General features: G+C 43.9%; 1 protein-coding gene across 2 annotated transcripts in view; it reads left to right on the top strand.

The window, feature by feature from the left end:
- The window catches only part of LOC129186258 (zinc finger protein 385A-like), a 71,854-nt gene that overhangs the window by 6,710 nt on the left and 41,926 nt on the right, over nt 1–23,218 (top strand). The window contains exon 1 of one of the 2 annotated variants that reach the window (XM_054784336.1): nt 4,598–4,959. The exons of the other annotated variant lie outside the window; for it this stretch is intronic. Within the exon in view, the coding sequence (XP_054640311.1) occupies nt 4,950–4,959 (10 nt within the window). The 5' untranslated portion in view covers nt 4,598–4,949. Of the gene's footprint in view, nt 1–4,597; nt 4,960–23,218 lie in introns of those variants that run through there. 2 annotated transcript variants of the gene reach the window in all.

Below are 23,218 nucleotides of genomic sequence, written 5' to 3'. Positions count from 1 at the left end.
AAACTACAAATCTAAATCAAAAAGTAGATAAAAAAAGATATCCGTTATCAGTCTTGAGAATCGGAAACTTATTGGTATCGGTTTGAAAAATAAGATATGCATTCTGTAATTTACATTCCTTCAATACCCTGTTTATGGTGGTTCATTAGTTGCACAACCAACCTTGATAAGTCCTTTTCCACATAGTAGGATTTCTTATTTAGAAATCAAACATTGTTGTACTTATTTACCACCTTCTAAATACGTCTTTTAACATTATTAGAGCCCTCTAGACATGAAATAACACCCCTGTAGTCACCTTCACACTCCTATTACCCAATATAGTAGACATAATAAGTAGGGATGTCTGATAATAGTGGCCCACGATATTAGCGGCATCAAAATGTAATATAGGTCAATATTGGTATGGGTATTTTTCCCTATAATGAAAGCTGATAATAAACATACAGTAATGCTGTATATAGGCCTATGGGCTCCCGTATTTGCCGGCACGCAAATGATGACCTCATCAAACCGCCTCTCAAGTGTGTAAGCAACCATGGGTAGCTAGTAAGTACCATGCTAGCTGGCTCCTTCCGGTCCAGCCATCCATTTTTTATGCCGTCTATCCTCACTAGTAGGTCAAATCTGACCCTTTGTGTGCGCACTCGATTAGGAGAGTCCGTGGGGACGTCCGTGAAAATGCAGCTTTTTCATATGATATCGGGCTCCTGGCTACTCTGTTGACTTCTAAAACAAATGCCAAAGTCTAAGCCTAATGGCAAGTATTTCTCAGATGTTGTACAATGTTGTATACAGCCACGTCGACAAGTTAAGTGCTGATGCTGCATTGATTAGCTTCACAACAGATATGTGTTCATTCCACCACAGGAGATTTGGGTGTTACACATATCGATATCGGTATCGGAACTTGAGAGTTGGACAATATCGGCATATCGGTTATCGGCAAAAAAGCCAATATCGGACATCCCTAATAATAAGAATAAATAAGTCATAAATAAGACATTATATAGACTCACACACATTAGCATTGGGAGAGTTTCTTGTTGTTCTTTTTTCTACTTCCTGTTCTGTACAGCACTTCCTCACTGACACCTAGTGACCAGTGTACAATACTACACATCATCGCAATGCCTTTGAATGCCTCATGTTTTGTATTTGATTTCATTTAGACATTTTTATGCTTGAAAATGTTCCATTTGTGTAAAAAATACATCAAATATGCAAATGTTTGCCCTGAAAATATTCAACCACGAAATGGTGATGGTGTAGTTATGTAGAGTGAGAAAATTGGAATCGTGAAGTGGTGAGGGATTACTGTATTGTACTGAAAAAATGTGGTGTGTTCTTAAAATATGTAAACAAACAAAACAAAACAAAAATGACATGCCAACAGAGCAAGAAGGACGCTTTGAGACAGGTAAAGTGGCCTTTTGCCAAGACAAAATGTTATATAAATAACAATTAAATATTCCTTAAACCATTTACTAGTGGTGTCACGACACATGACGAGACGATACACGAGCTTGGCTCTATGAGAACAAGACAAGATTTTAACATTACTTTTAAGAAAAGTACAATGAAAAAATCTGACAATATATTGCAATGTACCAATTCATTTTCTACTACGTTACACTCTTGTGCACTCCGTGTGTATGCTAGTGGCCCCGCCTCCACCCACCAAGACAAAGAGACTGTATGACTGAGGGGAAGGCTCAAAAGCAATGCATAGAGTGAACTCACTTCCTGTCTGTTTGATGAAAACAGCCACACATGCACAGGGCAATATATTGATTGGCCAGTTGATTTTGATTAATTTATTTATTTATTATCGTCCCAGTCCTATAGTGGCCACAAGATATTTTTATTCTGAAGCTGAAATCTTGTCACGTTTTAATATGGTGACATCTTGTGACACCCCTACCATTGACATATTATTTACATATTACTTACGATAAGTACTTTGGTCTAACAGTAATTAAAAGTATTTGGTCTTGCGTAGATTTCCATGTATTTTTGAAATAATTTTGATGGAACTCCAAATATGTGGGTCTTGCGGTGTTGGAGAGTTGAGGTTCCTCTGTACGCACACACAGACGTGCAGCTTCACGTGTCACCTGAGCCTGCAGGTCGGGTTTCAGTTGACTTTGGTGACATCCATTAAAGTGCTGCTGTGTGTGGCACATTAGCACCTGGCCCATTGCGTCCAACAATACACCCACCTGCATTATTCAGCCTGAGGCTGCTAATGAGGAAACCTTAGCCTCACATGTGCACACCATGTGATGTCTATCCAGCTGAAAGATGCAGGACTGAGTCAGAGGTCATGTGACGGTGCCGCCTCACCTCGTGGGAAAGGATTTTGGACGTGCATACGTACCGTAGGGCGTCCTGATGTGGTAAATGTTGGCTCAGAGGTGCGGGCGCTGCATCAGCAGCGTGTCAAAACAGCTGTCAGGACATCTTTCATCTCCAGTTGCTGTTCATTAACCTCAATCCCTCCTCCGCTCCGTCCCAGGCTCTCTCGTCTGCCTGATATTTTCTGCGCAGTATGAAGGACACATCAGCAACAGCCAGGAGCAAATGCAAAAGGTGAGATATGGCAGTGATTCTCCACTGGTGGGTCCACGAGTAAAAAAAAAAAAAAAAAAAAAAAAAAAAAAAAAACACCACACGAAAATAATCTAACGACTCGATGTCCATGACTGCACTTCAGGTTCTTGTCTGTGCCGTTGGCTTGCTACGCCACCGCGAGGTGTGTACCATGTTTCTTTGTCAGGCTTGAGCGTGAGTGGAAGAACATGGAGTGGAGACTTAACGTGGAAATGCTGCGGTGATGCGAGCACGGCTGCAGATATGGGACTAGGAGACGTGTCATGCCCAAATCGAACTATTCAAGTTGCCGTCCGCCTGTTTCACCAATTCAGTTCATAATTTTTATCGGCAGAATTTCTAGGAGCAGCCAAGGCGTTGAGGGGTCTGGTTTTGGCCTAGGACCTCGTCTCTGATGGTTTCATCAGGCTATGACCTTCAGCGTTTGTGGGGCGCTTTTCAGCACAGTGGGAAGCTTAGCTGGGAACTATGGGATTTGTAACTATATTATTTTATAAATAAAATAATGGCCCATATTTCTACGAAGCCCCAGAGGGGACATGGAGAAACAAAAATATGATTATGAACACATAAGTACGTTCTTTTTAAAAAAAAAATTTTTTTTTAAAAGAACGTACTTATGTGTTCCCTTGCAAAACTTTTGCGAGATAACGCAAAATTGTTTTGCAAGGGAACGCAAAAGAGACTGTGGTAAAGCTGGAAACATATTCACATATTCAAACTTCCGGGATCAATAACTCCCAAGTGAATGTCTCTAACACAGCAAACCATACCTCTTTCCCACTGTGGCAACACAGACAAACAGCTACAACAGTTTTTATCAAAACGAGCCATCTTCTGTGCAGTCTGACTTATATTGATCTCGAGGAGAAGCCGGCAGCGAGACCGGAGCGCAGGGGCCGTCTACAAATTTCTTCTTCTTTTGTATTATGGAGGTTGACATCATCAATACACAGCGTAATTAACTGTATGCCCTCTTTGTTCTTTTTCCTCATCCATTTTTTTTTTTTTTACGAAAACATTTCTTTGGCCACATAATGAGGAGCTCTGGAAGATCTGGGTTCAAATCTCTGTTGGGCATGTCTTTGTGGAGTTTGCATGTTCTCCCCGTGCGTGCGTGGGTTTCCTCCCACATTCCAAAACCGTTAATTGGTGACTCTAAATTTTCCATAGGTGTGAATGTGATTGGTGTACCAATCACAACCAATTCAGGGTGTACCCTGCCTCTCACCCAAAAGGTCAGCTGGGATAGGCACTAGAATATCCCTGCGACCCTACTGAGGATTTAGTGGCATAGAAAAAGAATGAATGACTAAATCTGGACTAAAAACGATCACATGTAGAAATGACTAAAATGTGACTAAAACAAGAAGCATTTTTGTCCAAAAGATTAAGACTAAGAATAAAATGCTTCGTGATAAGGTGAGACACACTGTCATCCGGGTGACACTTGGAGTTGAAGCGCTGCTTGTCTGCATTGAGAGGAGCCAGATGAGGTGGCTCGGGCATCTGGTCAGGATGCCTCCCGGACACCTCCCTGGGGAGGTGTTCAGGGCGGGAGGCCTTGGGGAAGACCCAGGACATGTTGGACAGACCATGTCTCTCAGCTGGCCTGGGAACGCCCGGGATCTGCCGGGAGGAGCTGGACGAAGTAGCCGGGTAGAGGGAAGTCTGGGCTTCCCAGCCCCATCTCAGATAAGCTAAGATGGATGGATGTGTTGGCACACTGTGTTATTTTACAATACTTAAAATTCAAATTGCACTTGAATATCTCGGGGCTTACTATAAGATATGTGAGAAATGTGGGTGGGGGCTTGCCATAAAGGGGCGATTTTGTGTTGGCGTGTGAGAGAACAGCATCAAGAAAATGCACAGCACCCTCTGCTGTCATTGGCTGAGGCTGCAGCCAATCACAGGCTGGGAGTGCAAGGTGCCTTTAGGTTATACCCAACCCCAAAATATGTGCAAGAGAGGGAGAGAGAGAGCAGCCCAGCTTCACCTCAGCGCTCTTCTCTTGTCTTCCTCCTGCTGGACGCAGCGTCTCTCTGCCAGTGCATACATTAGAGGCTGACGTGCAGGACAGTCTGAGCGCATGTTGCCTTGTCGCAGCCAAGACTGGCGTGCTTCTCCTCCAGCTACCACATCCATCCACATCCACATCACAGAGGAAGAGGAGTGGACTGGGAGCGACGGCATCTGGATGCAAAGTCAAGGCGGCAATGTGGGATGCTTCTTCTACGCATTGATGCAGAGTTTTGACAGAGGCTCCAGCTTTTAGGGGAGACGAGCAGTACGACATTGTGGACGGGAAGAAGTTGACTGCGGAAGGACACAGGATGATCTTAGGTGAGAGTTGTCATTTCAACTTTTATGGACAACTTTGACACACCAGCATCCATCAGAGCCTCGTAAACTATGAGAGATGCTTTGTCTTCATCATTCCTACACCGTGATACCTCGCCTTTCCTTATTCATGCTTTCCACAAGGTCACAACAAAACTCAGCAATGATACATACCAGACACCCACAAATATCAGACAAAAATACATTTCATGAACAATAGTTCAAGTTTTACATGTAGAAAATGGACAAATGAACATTTAACATAATTTTTGCTTTGATTGACGACTTTGGACTGCAAAGACGGAGATGACTTTGCCGTGAGTTCTATCTTGAATTCAATCGTGTTTCTCACCTTCTCTATCAAATTGCTGCCACTCGCAAGTTTCTTTGGCACCATGGCGGGTGATTTAGCTGTCGCACTTGATAAAATACAGAAAAATGAAGTGAATCAGCAACGCGCAGGCTGCTTTGTACGGGCGCTCCATTCCGCGGAATGATACTGTACACGGCAAACGGACTGGCTTTTACATGCAATGTTGTACAAGAACTCAGACGTTCATTCTTTCATTCATTGAATAACTGAGACAGTGTACCTAAAACCGAGTCCAAAGTTTGGCAGAAATTTCCATTGAAAAGCGAATCAGACGAAACTTGGGGTGTTTGAAACCGAGGTATGACAGTGTTCTAAATATATATGTCACTAGACACTCTAGTGTCACACTAGATGAGACCAGATTTTACTGTTACTTTTAAGAAATGTACAATGAAAAAATACAAATTGGCTGGCGACCAGTCCAGGGTGTACCCCGCCTGTCAGCTGGGATTGGCTCCAGCATGCCAGCACCCTCAAAGCGGAGAAGCGGTATAGAAAATGGATGGGTGATAATATATTGCAATCTAGTAATAAAATTAGGTTACACTCTTCTGCACTCTGTGTGTATGCTAGCGGCCCCGCCTCCACACACCCAGACAAATAGACTATATGACTGACAAAGGGGCTCACTCCGTTCATGCTCTTGTTCTATGGAGCAAACGTGCCAAGGTGCTAAAACCGATGCATGCCTCTTCCTGCCTGTTTGGAGGTCAGAGACGAGGAAAACAGACACGCGTGCACATGGCAAAATATCGATGATCCATTTCATTTTCATTTATTGTGTGATTCATTCATTCATTTATTGATTATCATCCGAGGCCTAGTGCCCACAAGACATTTTCTTTTCTGAATGAGAACTCTTGTCACATTTTAGTCTTGTGAGATCTTGTGACACCCCTAATATACAATAATATGTCTAATATAATATAATATGGAGTATATAATAAGATAATAATGTATATGCTAATCTAGTAACTGTGATGTGGATAATAGCACAAATGTCCTGAATTATTGATTGAATGGTTTGATGTTGGAACGGTTGGAATCCGTTTAAAAATGTGGTTGTAGTTGCTGAATGCCTTTGATCTAATTCGACCAAAGGCATTCAGCATTCCGCAAATAATGCCCTGCAGGCATTCACACAATAACTTATGGGTGCGGTGTCACAAGATCTTGCAGGATTAAAACTATTACAAATATTTCTCGTTCAGAACAAACTTGAAACATGAACATGAACTGGATTGCCATGTGTATGTGTGTCTGTTTTCCTCGTCTCGCCTCCAAACAGGCTGTCCAAGCTACGATTGTGTTTACGTACATGATATTTATTATGTGTAAGTGCTAATGGCGTGTCACATTGCACCATACCGTAAGCCTCGAAGGTCATCTGAGTTGCTTCTCCTTACTGAGAGATACAGGATGCAACCTCACCACTGGTTGGCGTTAAGCGCCGTCCATGCAAACACAACATGAAATCTCATCACACGCACAAGCGCCACCAAGAGGGGGCATTGGGACTGCACGTACAACGACTGTGCGAGAGAATCGTGAAATCCAATCAAACTTTAGCACTTAATGAAGTCTGTGCACATGTGATCCCACCAAGCCACAAACACATCAACGCCAAACTGCCGCTGTCCTTTAGTGTCCATCACGTTGAGAACATCCCCTCTCTGCACGTCCAGCATCTGAATGCTGGAAAGATTGACGCATTCTAAACATGTGCTAAATATGACTCATCTCCCGGACTGCACAGCAGCCTATGCTGAGTCTTCTGTGACTTTTTTTTTCTTTTACAATATGAATATTTCACAGCCAGAGCTTTGAGGTCTTTATTTATTTAAAATAAAGGGCCAAAGCTTTTTCTAGTCTCAGCACAGACCTTCATTACAGCTGCCAATATCTACAGTCGCCAACGTAACACAAACCAAAGCTGAAACATGTACGACATTTATTATTATTATTATTATTATTATCGTTAATGGAAGTTTCCTTTAGCAGCACTATTTTTTGACGTGCGATTAGCGTGTGCACGTCCTGCTTGACTACCGGCCGACGCCGTAGTTTGAGGAATTACCGGTAACCGTGGAGCTGCAAGCAAGAGCAAATATTGAGCAGAAATGGAGAAAGAAAGGGGTATTTTGATTGGTAGATTTTGTCTTCAAAGCCCTGGTAGACGGCTCTCGCAACAAGACCAAAGTTACTAGTATCTACTGTCGCTGTGATTGGAATCATCACAGACTACACCGTTGTCGACTTGCCAGAGAGAAGTGGAAAGGTACTGAAGCACTGCCGGTATTTTTGTATTGTCATTTCTACAGTGGTGCCATGGCATACGAGTGCACCACCTGATGAGTGTTTTGTTTTTTTTTCAAAGTGAGTCGTCTCTGGGCTGATTTTTTTTGCCTGGAACTGCGAGCAAAAAATTTGTGTACGAGCTGCTAATTAACGGCCGGCATGTCATAGGTCTTCCCCAGGTCCTTCTCCCAGCCAGGCAACAACAGGGAGGCGTCTGGGAGGCATCCGGACTAGATGCCCTAGACACCTCAACTGACTTCTCTCGATGTGAAGGAGGAGCTGCTCTACTCTGAGCCCCTCCTGGATGAGCGAGGGACTCACCCTATCTCTTAGGGTGAGTCCAGCCACCCCACGGAGGAAACTCATTTCAGCCGCTTGTATCCACCATCTTGTTTTTTTGGTCACGACCCAAAGCTCATGACCATAGGTGAGGGTGGGAACCTAGAAGGGGGGGGGGGAAATTGAGAGCTTTGACTTCCGGCTCAGCTCTCTCTTCACCAAGACGTTCCGGTACAGTGACCGCATTATTGCAAACGCTGCGGCGATCTGCCTGTCAACCTCACGCTCCAACCGCCCCTCACTCATGTACAAGACCCTGAGAACTCCTCCACCTGGGGCAGGACCTCAGTTCCAACCTGGAGGGTGCAACCCACCCTTTTCTGACTGAGAACCATGGCCTCGGATTTGGAGGTGCTGAGGCTCATCCCAGAAGCTTCACACTCAGATGCAAACCTCCCCAGTAAACACTGAAGGTCACAGCCCGATGAGGCCATCAGGACCACATCGTCTGCAAATAGCAGAGACCTGATCCTAAGGCCCCCAAACTCCACTCCCTCTACACCTTGGCTGCGCCTAGAAATTGTGTCCATAAAAATGATGAACAGAACGGGTGACAAATGGCAGCCTTGGTGGAGGCCAGCGTTCACTGGAAACAGGCTGGACTTACTGCTGGCAGTGCCAACCAGGCTCCTGCTCCGGTTGTACAAGGACCGAATGGCACGTAGTAGCACACCACCAATCCCGTACTCCCGGAGCACCCCCCACAGGACACCATGAGGGACACGGTCCAATGCCTTTTCCAAGTCCACAAAACACATGTAGACCGGTTGGGCAAACTTCCATGTGCCCTCCAGTACCCTTGCAAGGGTGTAGAGCTGGTCTTGTTTTCCACAACACGGACCAAATCCACATTGCAACTCCTGTAGCCGAGGTTCCATTAAAGGTGGTACCCTTCGCTCCAGCAGCCTGGAATAGACTTTCCCAGGGAGCCTGAGGAGTGTGATCCCCCTATTGGATCACACTCTCCGGTCACCCTTCTTGAAAAGGGGGACCACCACCCTGGTCTGCCAGTCCAGAGGTACTGTTCCTAACTTCCACGCAATGTAGAAGAGACGTGTCAGCCAAGACAGTCCCTCAACATCCAAGGCAGAATCGTGGTGAAAATTTTCGACATTAACCAAAAAACACGCAAACCGGGGCAGATGCTAACTGAGGTTCAACTGTATATATACTGTGTTTCTATTTTTATTGTTTTCATGCGATATTTCATCCTCTTATGTATGTGTCTTGACTACAATGACAATAAAGCTGTCCATCCACAAATCTTTCTTCCGGTGGATAACAGTCATAAAAATTCAGGTTAATACTGCCATGCTTTTATTTTTAAGCTTACTTTGCACTGAACAGGAAGTGACAGTGTATATTTTAACATGTGCTTATGTTGCTGTTGTCAAGATAAAGATAGAGTTACAGAATAATACAACTAGAGATGCTCTATACTGGCTTTCTTACCGATATCTGATACTGTCCAGCACTACTGATATCAACCGATTAGGGCTGCAAGTAAGTTGATTCATCTGAAGCTTGTTGTTTCGATGAATCCAGTAACAGGCTCAGCACTATCCATCCAGCCATCCATCTTCTTCCGCTTATCCGAGGTGGGGTGGCGGGGGCAGCAGCAGTAGACCCAGTAGACCAATCCACCTGTCCATGTCATGGGAAGGTGGAGTGGTCGTGGCTACTAGTTATCTTTGTGAAGTGTTGTAGTGGATGTCATGGGACGGTATACGGGGTGACGTTGTCGTCATGTGATGTTTAGCGATGTGTGTGACATACAAGCGTTTCAAATGTCAATACTTGTCATCCTTCGGTGCGTTGCGTTGCCTTGATTTAAAGGTCATCAGAGGCAGCGTGCACCTGTGGTTGCAAATCAAATGTAGGCCAACAATATAGGTGCATTATAGATCTAGCTTTTTTTTAAACCAAATTATCTATTTTTTATTTCATCATTATTATTGCTATTGGTTTGGTTTAGTTTATTTGAACATGAAGGTTCCAATGGAATACATCTCATGAATCATTCTTTGACAGTTCCACATGTCCAAAAGGAGTAGGAAGAAGCAAAGCTTATTTAATCCTACCCCCCATCCATCCATTCTAAATCTAGTACAGTACATGTAGTTCACTTCCTGCATTCCATGTCGTGTTTTCTGTGATAGTCAGGATAATACATAATAGATAACGGTAAGACAGCCCTCCCAAAAAAAAAAAAAAAATTAAATATACATTAATAATAATAATAATAATAATAATAATAATAATAACAATAATAAATAAATAAATAAATAAAGAACATTTTTTTTATAAACAAAAAAACCAAAAACATAACAAACCTGACAGAACAATCAAGACTCTTCTGCCTTGTATTTAGCAAACATCAACTGCTTGTATTGTTTTTTGAATGTGCTCATCTCTGTACTTAGTTTTAGTTCCTTACTCAATCCGTTCCATAATTTAATTCCACACACGGAAATGCTGTAGGTTTTCAGCGTAGTTCTCGCGTATAAATGTTTGAAGTTTAATTTTCCTCTAAGATCATATTTCTCCTCTCTGATTGAGAAATACTGTATGAGGTTTTTGGGTAACGAGTTGTTATTAACTTTAAACATTATTCTAGCGATTTGAAAGTGTACTAAATCTGCAAATTTTAATATCTGCGATTTTAAAAATAGAGGGTTTGTATGTTCTCTATACTTGGCATTGTGAATGATCCTTACAGATCTTTTTTGCAGTACAGTGAGTGAGTGAAGATTGCTTTTGTAATGATTACCCCATATCTCCACACAATATGTTAGATATGCTAATACTAAGGAACAGTACAGAGTGTGGAGGGATTTTTGGTCAAGAACATATTGTGCTTTATTCAACATAGAGATATTTCTCAATTTCTCAACTATTATTCATTACTTATTATTTTGTATTTTCATTTGTAGTTTCCTGTTTTGGTGTTTATTCGTTTTGAATTGGATATGTATGTATTTTCTTTGATGGGGAAAAAAAACAAGCAATGCTGAAGGATAAGATAATATGCAATCTGCAAATTCATTGCAACAAAGTCATAAAAATACAGCAAAAGGGACGATGGTGCTGTCAGTTTGGCACAAGGTGTGTTGCTGTGCTGAGCTTCTTATGATGCTGAATGAAAGGTGATTTTTATGCCCTTTCATGGTCACCTTTAGCAGACATATCAGACTAACTCTGTGATATTACAATCCAGTCATATTGTACCCTCCACCCGACCAGACCCGACCACGATAAGTGAATTTCCGTGAATAAGGATGGAATATGAATACATGCAATATAGCATAGAAGACTCTGCGTCACAGCTTTTAACAGGAATTCTGGCTGCCTGTTGGTTTTAGAATTGGTTTGAAGATGTTAGCGTTTGTTTTTAAGGTATTGAATGGACTGGCCCCTCAATGCATATCAGACCTCATCCAAATTCAGGCTGCAGTGCGTACATTGAGATCCGAAGGCCAGCTCCAACTCGGCCCCTTTTCCACTGTGACTGGTTCGAAGCTGGTTCTCAGAGCTTTGCTTTTCCATTGTCATGGTTCCACTTTGGTGTTGAACTGAAGCTGTCTTTTATGGTTCAACCTGGCTCCAAAAGCTTGCTGGCCCGAGTGAGCGCACCGTTTGCATAATGAGGTGGGCGGGGAAAAAAAAAGAGTCTGTGAATGACCTTCATCTTTATTACATTGCATTGCAAACTCTAACAATGGAAAACGCTACGAAAGCACGGACACCAGCGGAAACCCGTCGTCTCGTGTTCATTTGGACATTCAAAGAAGTGCAGAAGACATTTGAAAGGGCGACAAGAACGCGGCCAATGCTCGGAACGCGTCAGAGGCGAGATGGCTGCTGCGTGTTTTGTTCGGTCTTTCGAACAAATACATAACAAACTTAAGAAATTAAAGAAGGACTACAGAGACCAAAAGAAAGACTGAGGCAGGGGTGGCAGTGGCCGTAGGAGAGTAATTGATTTTGGGGAGCTCGACAAACTTTTGGGCCGCAGACACTGGCGTGCCAGCATGCTGGTGGGTTAAATAAATGCCACCGAAACCCTGGAGGCCATCCGAAAAGAAGACCAGTCACAAGTCAGACCGGCATGGATTCCCGTAAGTTGTATTTATTTCATTGAATGTTCACAGCTCAGTTTTGGGTGTAAATACTAGCCTGCTGTTAACGTTAGCATGCTAGCTTGCTATTGTGGAATGAATGAAAGCCTCGCCACCCTCCCCTTCCCATTTGTGCGTACGGCAGCAAACTAGTTTGATTGTAAAGCCATATTCATGGAAGAAGTAACATTTATTGTGCAACTGTGCTCTGCTTTCATATGTTTTTACCTTTCTGTCAGAAAACAATGGTGATGAGATGAGATGGATCATCCCCCCCTCGCTACCAGCTCCCCACAAACCCCAAGCCTGCAACATGTAGTCTTTATGTTCAAATGCTCACCTGTAAATAACGTTTAGTGTCAAGGACTATAGTGACTTGTGTGTCAACACTTGAACTGTACAGTTATTTGCTAATGGGAGGCGTAACCCCTGTGACGTAATGGCACGGCCCCCCAGGACAATGGCAACACAGTGGAAAAGCCGTACTAGTGGTGCCTAAGATGAGACTTAAGACCAGTGGAGACCGGGCCTTTTCTGTGGAACACTCTCCCCCCTCGTGTAAAAAGGCCCCCCACAGTTGAATGCTTTAGGTCTCGTCTTAAAAGCCACTTTTATTTTCTGGCTTTTAACTCGGCGTGACTTGTGTGCTCCTATCCTTTGAAAAGAATGTTTATAAAATGTGCAATATTAACAAAGTGGACTGGAAAACTTGTTTATGACTTCCTAAATACGCTTTTTGTCACCTTTACACTCCTAATATTCTTTATTTACACCACATACTGTAGCTCAGCGGTGATGGGCAGGCTACGGGATCACTGCAGGAAGAGAGGCCATGGCTTTGACCATTAGCATGCTACTGTATCAAGCTAACTAGTTAGCCTCCAATTTATGTACTGTATTCTAAACTAAAGAAAGGGTTTGAAACGGAGCAGGGAAGAAGGACAAAGAAGAAGCAAAAAATGTACCACTTCCACACAGAATGAGAGGACACAGCGTGGTGTATGTCTAATGTAATGTCTATCATCTCAATAATGGAACTTTATTGCAGGAGACAAAGAGCCAGTGGAGCATACGTATAATAAAGGCAGAAATGTGTACATGTCATTTAGTGGTTTCAAGGTTACCAAATTAAGGCCGAGGACTGCCAGCCTGGCGCCGACCCGTCATTATCTTTGTGTGTTGCTGCCGCATCAGGAGCACACAGCCTCCCAGAATATAACCTGTCATTTTCACTTTCCCGGAAAATAGCATACTACTTGTACCGTATATCATCCGTCAGCTTTGCGTCGTGTCCTTGCATCAAAGCACCAGAGGACGCACCTCTGCAGGACGCACCTGCCGGTCCATTGTTAGCATCTTTTGCGTGTGTTTTCCCTGCACGCTCAGGTTGCACATCCAGCAGGTGTGTAAATGTTCTTTTTCAATGTGGAGCAGCGGGGACGCGTGTCATGTCGACATGACCTTCACTTGCTCCTGTGTGGGTTCATGCCGTCCTCTTCTCTGTTGGCCCCAAACTGCAACATAATGAGCTCAGTGAGATGGAGAAGGTGTGCAGGGTTGCTTCTTGCATGATTGGATGTTCTCTGATCACAGCTTGGATCTTCTGCTTGGACAGGAGAGGATGTGAAATGATAATATTCCTGTTTTCCACGTTCTCCATGACTTCCACTGTGCTCTATATGTTTTCCTGTTCCAGATGTGATTATCTTTGCTCTTCCATTTCCTTCCTCTTCCATCCATCCATTTTACACACCGCTCACCCTGCTGAGGGTGCAGGGGGAAGCTGACGTCGAGCCCAAGAGACTTAAAGCAAAAGGCAGACTTCACCCACAAATTACACTCCACTTTTTCCTCCCAGGGGCACTGCTGTCTTTTAAACGTACAAACCTTGCTTTTCATCATCAATCCCTTCTAAAGGTCTGACGAAAACATATTCGAATGCAAAACACATTTTATAGACAAGAATTATACTTTTACACGCATAAAACAAAGCAAATTACACTAATCCCTGTTCACACTTCATTGGTTCCACAACTGCCCATGAATTTCATGAAATAACACCCCTATAGTCACCTTTCCACTCCTATTACCCAATATAGTAGACATAATTAGAGAAAATAAGACATAGAAAACCTGTTTATGGTCTTCTAAATACGCTTTTAACATGATAAGAGCCCTCTAGACTTGAAATAACACCCATATAGTCACCTTTACACTCCTATTACCCAATATAGTAGACATAATAAGAGAAAATAAGACATTAAGATATAGAAAACATGTTTTCAACATTCTAAAGACGTTTTTTTAACATTATGAGAGCCCTCTAGACATGACATAACACCCCTATAGTCACCTTTCCACTCCTATTACCCAATATAGTAGACATAATAAGAGAAAATAAGACATAGAAAACCTGTTTATGGTCTTCTAAAGACATTTTTAACATGATTAGAGCCCTCTAGACATGAAATAACACCCCTATAGTCACCTTTCCACTCCTATTACCCAATATAGTGGACATAATAAGAGAAAATAAGACAGACATAAATAAGACTTGTGCTTGTGTGTATTGCTGTATAAATGTGTTCCAGTGCAAGGGGAGCTGGGGGGTTGGGGTTTGGACAGAGGTTTCAGACTTGAGTTGGTGACTTGGTGTGGATTACGGTGGCAAGGAGTATCCCGAGTTAGGGATTATTGTGGCTGTTGTGAGATCATTCAAAGCTGCAATAAAAGCCTGTTGTTGATTATGAATAAACTGTATAGTATACATAATATATTCATATTGTAATATATATAATACTGTACATGATGACTGTAATATGCTTGTATTTCCAGGTTCTAGTCAGGACTCGAGCAGCAGCATTGTGCATGTACTGCAGCTGGTTTAGAGCCCAATGAGAAGTGGAACAAGGCATGGATTAGTTTCTCTAAACGTGCCTTAGACACTATTCCCTTGATTTGGACAATGTTTTTAGGTGGTACAAAGCTGCTGATGTTATTGATTTCTAACCAAGATAGCTTGTTGCTGTGTGGAGCACGACATGTTCATATCATTATTGGCTGAAAAAATCCTACCAATTTCAACCCATATCTGACTTTTATGCCAATATGGTCCGATAATATCAGCCCACAGCACCCACTTAGGTCAGCAAGGAGCTTCGTGGAGGCATCTCTGCTATCCACGGTGTACCAGTTAGCTGTGGAACCTGCGTTTGTTGAGATGGCAGGGCTTCATGTGGCCTGATGCTGCTGCTGCTGCTGCAAAGGACCAAGCATGAAATCCAATTTACTGCATCTCAGCTTACCCCCAAAGTCAAACGGAGCTATTTCAACCTAAGCAAACACACACACACGTACACTAAAGCACTGCAGTGGAAGTTGTAGGCTGAACAATGTGGCGTCAGTGCGAGTCTGCACTGTGTTTTAATGACAGATGCTGTGCACCCCAGCGGCTGAGCTTAAATGCCGCCTGCCATAGAACTCCCATAAGTCCTTTCACTGAAAGACTGCGTTTGTGTGCATGTCAGCTCGTCGTCCTGCGCTTTAGTTCTCCGAATTTGCACCAACAACTTGCTTGCGAGCATATTTTTGGTCAGAATCCAAAATTGCGCTGCCTTTTCAGCATAGTGTGGGATTGTAAAACACAAGGAGATGTGAGGCTGGGGGGGGGGGTGTTTGCGCATGTTTTAAGGTGAGTTCAAGGTGACTGGAGGGTGTGAAGTGCAGGAGAAGCAGCAGCCGCTTGTACTGTACGGCAGCACAAGCTATTAGCCAGTTATTGCGCACAGCTATCTTGCTGCCTTTTGGTTGTCACATGCAACATGTCACATGTGTCAGTGCTGGCATCAAACATCCTGCATTCCTTTCTTACTGTTTACCAGAACACACTACACTGTTCCCTCGCTCTATTGCTGTTCACCTTTCACGGATTCGCTGTTTCGTGGAAGTTTTTTAGTGCTGAGGCTCGCCTTTTAAGAAGAATTGCATTGTGGGAAGTTGAGTGTCTTTCTTCCCTCTCGCCTGTCTGCACTGCCCATTGTTTTCTGCATCCTGATTGGCTGTAGATCATTGTCTGTCAATTAATCTCCTTCTTGCTGCCCTGCCGTGTCTCCTGTATCATCGCTAGCTTGCTTGCCAGCTTGTAAATGAATCTTCGCTTCGAAGGACTGTAGCAATATGTTTTAACAAGGATAAAAACGCTACAGTGCCGCCAGGACGAAGACGCACGGTTGCAGGAGTGAAATACGTGATAGACTTAATCATTTCTTGTGCCCGACCTGTAGGTTGATCATTAAAATTCAAACGAAGGTTTGAGAGTGTTTCAACAAGAGAGAAATGGGAACAAATGAAGTTGGCTACTTCACGGATTTCACTTATTGCGGGCTATTTTGGAAACCTATCCCCCGCGATAAACGAGGGAACACTGTATTTACCAAAACACAGTACAGCAATCCCTCACCACTTCACACTTGAAATTTCACAGCTTCACTCTATCACGCTTTTTCAAAACTCCGCTGTATTAATAAATCATGCTGTCTCCTGCTTGAATATGGCCCATTATTACTGTTAAAAAATATACATATTTAAGCAAGTTGTAAGCATTTTGGGCCTAAATGAAGCATTTTCAGGCATTAAAATGTTGAAATGAAGTCAAATCCAAATAGAGGGCATCCAGAAGATGCATTGAAAGAGGTTGTGATGATGCGTAGTATTGTACACTGGTCACTAGGTGTCAGTAATGTTACTGTCATGTTGGCTGAGACGCACAAGCACCAGACCTGATGGCTTTTATTGCATCTTTCAATCATCTCACAACAGGCACAATAATCCCTAACACGTGATACTGTTGCAGCATTGACCCACACGAAGATAAAACTCAACTCCGAACCCCCGATGTCACTTCCTGTCTTCCTGTGGGAAAACTTGAAAAGTTGTCACTTTATTGGTACATGTTTGTATATTTGTCAGGTATACCATTTGAGTGTTAGGTTGCTGTGTGATGAGTTTAGTGTTTTGTAAGATGACACCGTGAGTCAGACTGTTGTATTGAGCAATGACCTCCTGTGATTTCCAGTAGGTTAGCAAGCTCGTTGTCAGTGCACAGATAGCTCGTGACGGGCTCCTACCAAAGTAAGAGCTACCGTTTCCTCACTGACTCGCAAGTGGCACAGTAATTGAACAATTTGCAGAACTTCTGACGTAAAGGAGAGGTCACGAGATTATAATTTAGCCATAAATTAGTTGCACTACTGTACACGCTGCAGGGTTCAGGGTTTACGGAAAAAGTAGTGGCTTATATACCAGAATTTACGGCACTAGATTGGGTAATAGGTAGTGTAAAGGTGACTATAGGGGTGTTGTTTAATTTCTAGAGGGTGCTAAAAATTTTGAAAAGCATATTTATAATGTCATAAACAGGTTTTCTATGTCTTATTTTGTCTTATTATGTCTACTATATTGGGTAATAGGAGTGTAAAGGTGACTATAGGGGTGTTATTTCATGTCTAGAGGGCTCTAATAATGTTAAATATTGTATTTAAAAGATGGTAAACAGGTTTTCTGTGGTCTAACTACCAAAATATTTCATGAATAAAGAAGGAATCCTCTTGTGCCAAATCCTAGTTAAGTGTGGAGCAGATGAGCTGCGATAAAGGAGGGATTACTGTATCAGTGAGAAAGCCAATATTGAGCATCTGTACGAATAATAAATGATCATCAGTGTCATTCACTACCAAATGAAGTAGAGAATTTGCAATGGCGTGACATCAAGTGGGGGTAAAAATGCGGGTGGACACATTGAAGGTTGTTTGCGGCAGTGTTGTCAAAGGGGGGGGGGCTCATCCGTGCACAGCAGCACATTTTCATGCAGATGTGAGGCGCCTGACATTTGGTGCTGAGCATGGAACCAAAGATGGCTGCATCGCTGTTCTTTTTTTCTTTTATTTTGGCAAGCAGACCCCCAGCGTCAGGCGGGCAGGGAATACTGAGGGGCCGCCCCATCGTCACTGACATTGACATGACCTCTGTGATCATTAAGGCTAAATCGGCCAAATGAATTGCCAATTTGGGAGGCCTCAGGCGCAGCACGTTGGCGCGCTCGTGTCTGCGTGTGCACGTGATGGTTTGTGGCGATAAGCTGCTGCCTGCGGTTGTTTTTTTGTTTTTTCTTCCTTATCTCACCCCCACCCCACCTCCTTCCTCCTGCATCTCTTCATTTGTGCCAGACTCTCTCAAATGTAGGCCAGAATTCAATAAGCTATTTCATGGGCATTGATCTTTCTCACTGCCAAGCATTTGCATGACAAAACAAAAGGTGCTTGCCACTGGGGGGGCTGGGGGCTGGAGGCTGGGAGCTGGCCTCCCTCTTCTCTGAGCGAGAGGCCAAGAGATGGCGCAGTGTGGATTTATAGACTCTGACAGCACTTTAACACTTTAACTGGCCTCTGAACGTGTCCAATCATTGGCCTCCGTCGTGCGCGGTCGTCGCTTTCACTTACGTGATGTCGTCATAAATCACTCACCTGCACAGCAGAGAAGACAACTTTAAATATGTCGCTCTGTTGCAGTGCTTGTAGGCCCGCCAACAGTACATGTACACTTTATCAGCCTGCTTTTAAAATGCCCAGAGAGCTACAGTAGCTCCTACAAGAAATATAGAATATGGAATCTAGGGGTGCACGACAATTATCAGACTGATATCAGGGAATTATGGCATCATTCCCATAAATCGGGTAACATTAAAAATAGCTCGGATGATCATTTCAGAAAATGTTCCAATGAGATGCGATTACCCGTAGTGTGCGGGTGAGCAAACAAACATTCACTTTCAGAGGAAGGATGTTAACCAAATGCTGCAGCTGTGCTTTTTCATTTGGAGTTGTGTTGCTAATGCTTAAAATGACCAAAGCACAGTAAGAATGGCGTGTTATCATGGATGTACCTGTGACTGGGGATGTCCCCATACACATTTTTTGGCTTTCGACCCGATCCAGTACCAATCCCTTTTTTGTTGTTGTTGGGTGTTTTTTTAAATTAGCTTTTGTTACAAACATGAATTTCTGAAAATAGCTCTTCAAAGCATTACAAATTATGCAAGCAAAGTACTTTTTTATTCCAAAGTATGACCAACAATATTGTTTGGCTTTTGCAACAAACCTCTGTGAGTCAGCCCCCTAATCCAATAAAAGATCCAATAAAAGATCCAATTGGAAAAAAAATGGCGTGCAAAATACTTTAGGACTAATCATTTGACATGATTATAGATCAATTTGTGGTGTGATTTACAATATATGACAATTCTCTTCAGCGCAATAGTAATTTACTGACGGACCCTAATATAAGCAACCAGCGGTTAGAGCGGCACGTCCCGTGCGAGCTCCCCACACCATGACACAACAGGCCGGGCACAGTTAAAGGAACTACCACTGTAGCTACAGAACTCAATATCTGACAACCAACGTGAAACTAACTTCACCACGGTACACGGCGGACATGTCTGCATGGTGGAGTTGCCTTTTCTTCTTCTTGCGGGTGGTGGGAGTCGAGTGGCAAGCAGCTTTGAGGCCCATTACCGCACCTGCCGTGTTGGAGTGTGGCCCAGAGTTACAAACATCATGGCGGAAGCCGATATTATCTGCTCCTGAAAATACAGCAGATCGGCAGCCGATCCCCATCCTGAAGATGGGATCGGGACATCCCTACATGTTACTACATGCTCACAGCATGGATAGAACACCATAAAACCTTATTGGAGCTTTTTGGAGGTGTTTTAGGCGCGTCCCATTACGTGCATTCTTAGCTGCCTCTTTTTACCTGTTTTAATATCTTTAGAAGGTACAGAAAAGAGAAGGACGTGTGTTCATGTCTGACATAAGGAATGTGGATGATTGTGGCAAAATTCCCAAAAAAGTGCACTTTTCCTTTAATGAAGGAACAGCAGAAATGATTTGACTTTTAAACGGTAATGTGGCGTAAAATGAGCAGCAGGAGCACGCTTGGCTAGGCAGAGAGGAAACACGAGGGACCCCACCACGCGCCTCAATGCATTGTTAACCAAGCATTTCATTACACGGGACAAAGAAGCTTTCCAGGCTGCTTTTATTGCTTTTCATGCAGCGGAACGCTAAGGAGGTAGGGGTGTCCCGTGATCTCGCGAGATTAAAACGTGACAGGATTTCTCGTTTGGCCTGGGACGATCATAAATACATGAATGAAGCACGCAATAAATGAAAATGAAGTGGATCATCAATATATGGCCATGTGCATGCGTCACAGGCAGGAAGCATTGCTTTCAGCACCTTGGCGAAGGAAAGACCTGCGATACCCGCCTGTCACTAATGGCGCTCCTTAGTGCAGTGAGTGTGTTGGAGGGGGTGTTAGCCGTATGCTAATCATCACCACCAACACACTCTTAACCAGTGGTCACTGTTCACTAGCACTACTACCCAGGAAGCTAAATAGCTAGTCAACAAGAGTTGTGCTTGCTCAAGCTATGCTTTGAGGTTCCACTGTTAATATCTCCCAAGCAGTTTACCTGATATTTATGCAGTGTATGTGTGGATGATTTATTGGGAAATGGAGTCATGCATGCGGCTTTGCAAGGACTGAAAGACTGTGAAGAGGAGAGAATACTTTCCCCATCATCTACTTCCCATCCCGACAATGCATTCTTTACATCGTCAGCGAAAGGAGCATCGTCTGCAGTCCCCAAAATAGCTTTTCTTCCTCCTCTCCATCCATCTTTGCATATGTGAGAGCATTGTTCATCACAAAGCTGTGGCAAGAAAGGACGGTGATTGCGCATCATCTCAGGCGAACAGATGATACAAAGTGTTCCTTGTGTAGTCAGGCCGGGCCTCAAGCACGTTGCGGGTTCCTACACCAAAGACCACGACAGCGGGAATAGTGGCGCAACAGAAAGAGGATGAGGAGAAACAAAACAAGCGGCAGAGCTGGTGCGGAAGTGAGGGAATAACAGAGCGTGAAATGAGGATAGAAAAACAACGTCTGGTGACGGGGAGAGAGGAGAGAAAGTGAGAGGAGGCAGATATCTGCAGCGCCCCGCTTGCGAGGATTAAGGAGCTAAGCCCCCCTCCCTGCCATTCACACAAGAGTCCTTAAGTACAAGCATCCACTGTGGCTCAGCGGCTAGTGAGGGGAAAGTGAGCAAGAGATGGCAGGGGAGGAGAAGCGCAGTGCCACCACTTTGATACTCTACTTGGAAAAATCTCACCTCTGCATCCTACTACAACCTTTTGGAGCATTTCAGGCTTAGGTTAAGCAAATGTCCAGCTGGGGGTGTGCAATAATTATTGGACCGATATGAAGCTGAACTGTAAATATAATAAGACATAACAATTTATCCCGTACCGTGTCGCAATGCAACGCTGTGGCTGACAGGGAACAACAAGCGCTCACATATAACACAATGAGCAAATCAATAAGCAAATCAAGCGCTCCTTCTTTCTCCTGCCTGTGACGTTAACGGCCACTGGTAACTTCCCCCCAGCTCACATGTAAACAAACATTCACTTTCCGAGGAAGACATTTCATGCTAATTGTATGCTCCGCCAAAAACCTTATCAGCCACCTGAAACGCCAGCACCGCAGCGTTTGGAAAGTGCAGAATTTGCCAGAGACCTCCATGCCGTGTGCCCTAATACAGTGCACCTTGCTGGGCTTGCTCCCTCCGCCCTATACTCTGGTTCCCCTGATGGTAGATGGTCTTTCACTTGTATAGCGCTTTTCCACCTTCAAGGCACCCAAAGCCCTTTGACACTGCTAGCACATTTACCTACTGATGACGCAGCATCAGCAACTGTTCTGTATTATGGCCAAGGACACTTGGACATGATCACGGGAGGACGGAGGATCAAACCCACAGGGAGACGACCACTGTACCACCTGAGCCATGCTGCCCCGGAGTAGTAGTGACATGGTAGTAGTCATGTTATGGTATTTGATTAGGACAAATCAACAGGTACACTTGGTCAAATCCTAATTTGTTCCAGTCCTTCTTACCTCCAGGTGTGCACAAACTACGCAGTTATCAGTTACTGGTATGATACTGGTCTTAAGAAGCAGAAGGTTATGGGTATTGGTTTGGGAAAAAAAAGATTGTGCATCTCTCGTTCCAGCAATATCAAGGAAAACGTCAACTCCATCATACATCTTGGGATGAACCAAGATTGAGAGTAGGGAGGCTCGGCCACTGATAAGTATCGGTGTGGGTGCCTCCTAGTCTTCCGTGCCATAGAGCAGATCAAACGGAGAAAATCCTGTGTAGGCCTGTGGGACCTCCTGGTAGGTGAATAGCAGGAAGGGCAGTCTCATCCAGTATCCGCCACAAACTTTCAGGGTCTAATTGAAGCGCTCAACCAACATCTGTCTGAGGGCGGTAAAGGGCGGTTTTGATGGGTGTGATTCCCAGCTGCTGGTGGAAGAGCCTGGAGAGTCTGGAGGTGAAGTTGATCCCCTGGTCGGTCACAATCTCATCTGGGATCCCCACCCTGGGAAACAGCTGCTCCAGACATCACAACACAGCAGGAGAAGTGACAGGCTTCTGTAATCACTAATGACTAAAACGTAATTCCCTCTGCTACTTTTCACCAAGGGCCCTCACTGGTCATGGCAATACGGTGAACCAGCGTGGTAATTATTGGCAGTGAGTGTAAGTAAGCACGGTTGGATTTGCGAACGTTACAGCCGCTGCCTACAGTTCAACGCCAGGAGCTCTTGGGTTGTTCCTCTCTGGTGGCCAGTGAAAGGCTATGTGAGAGATGTTGCCTGGTTCTCTTCTCATCATGTGTCCAATCCATCTCCTCTGTCTTGTGATGGTGTCCATATTGTCTTGGTTGCACCAGGCGATGCTGATTACAGATTTCTTCTAAGGTTCTTGGTGTGGACGGTGGACAGTTTGTTTGTGTCTCTCAGTTATTTTGTGTCACTGTGACAAACGTGGACGCGAGCATGCGCACACACACACACACACACGCACACACACGCACACACACACACTGCACTCAGTGAGATGGCAGTAAAGGTACACGGGGGAATTTATTAGCATCATTATTATTATTGATTAGCCATTTGTATTGTATTTGTACTTTATTTATCCCACAGCGGGGAAATTCAC

Source organism: Dunckerocampus dactyliophorus, chromosome 8 (assembly GCF_027744805.1).
Source record: "Dunckerocampus dactyliophorus isolate RoL2022-P2 chromosome 8, RoL_Ddac_1.1, whole genome shotgun sequence".
Classification (NCBI taxonomy): Eukaryota; Metazoa; Chordata; class Actinopteri; order Syngnathiformes; family Syngnathidae; genus Dunckerocampus; species Dunckerocampus dactyliophorus.
Note: the sequence above shows the minus strand (reverse complement) of the source record. Positions and strands in the feature narration are given on the sequence as shown.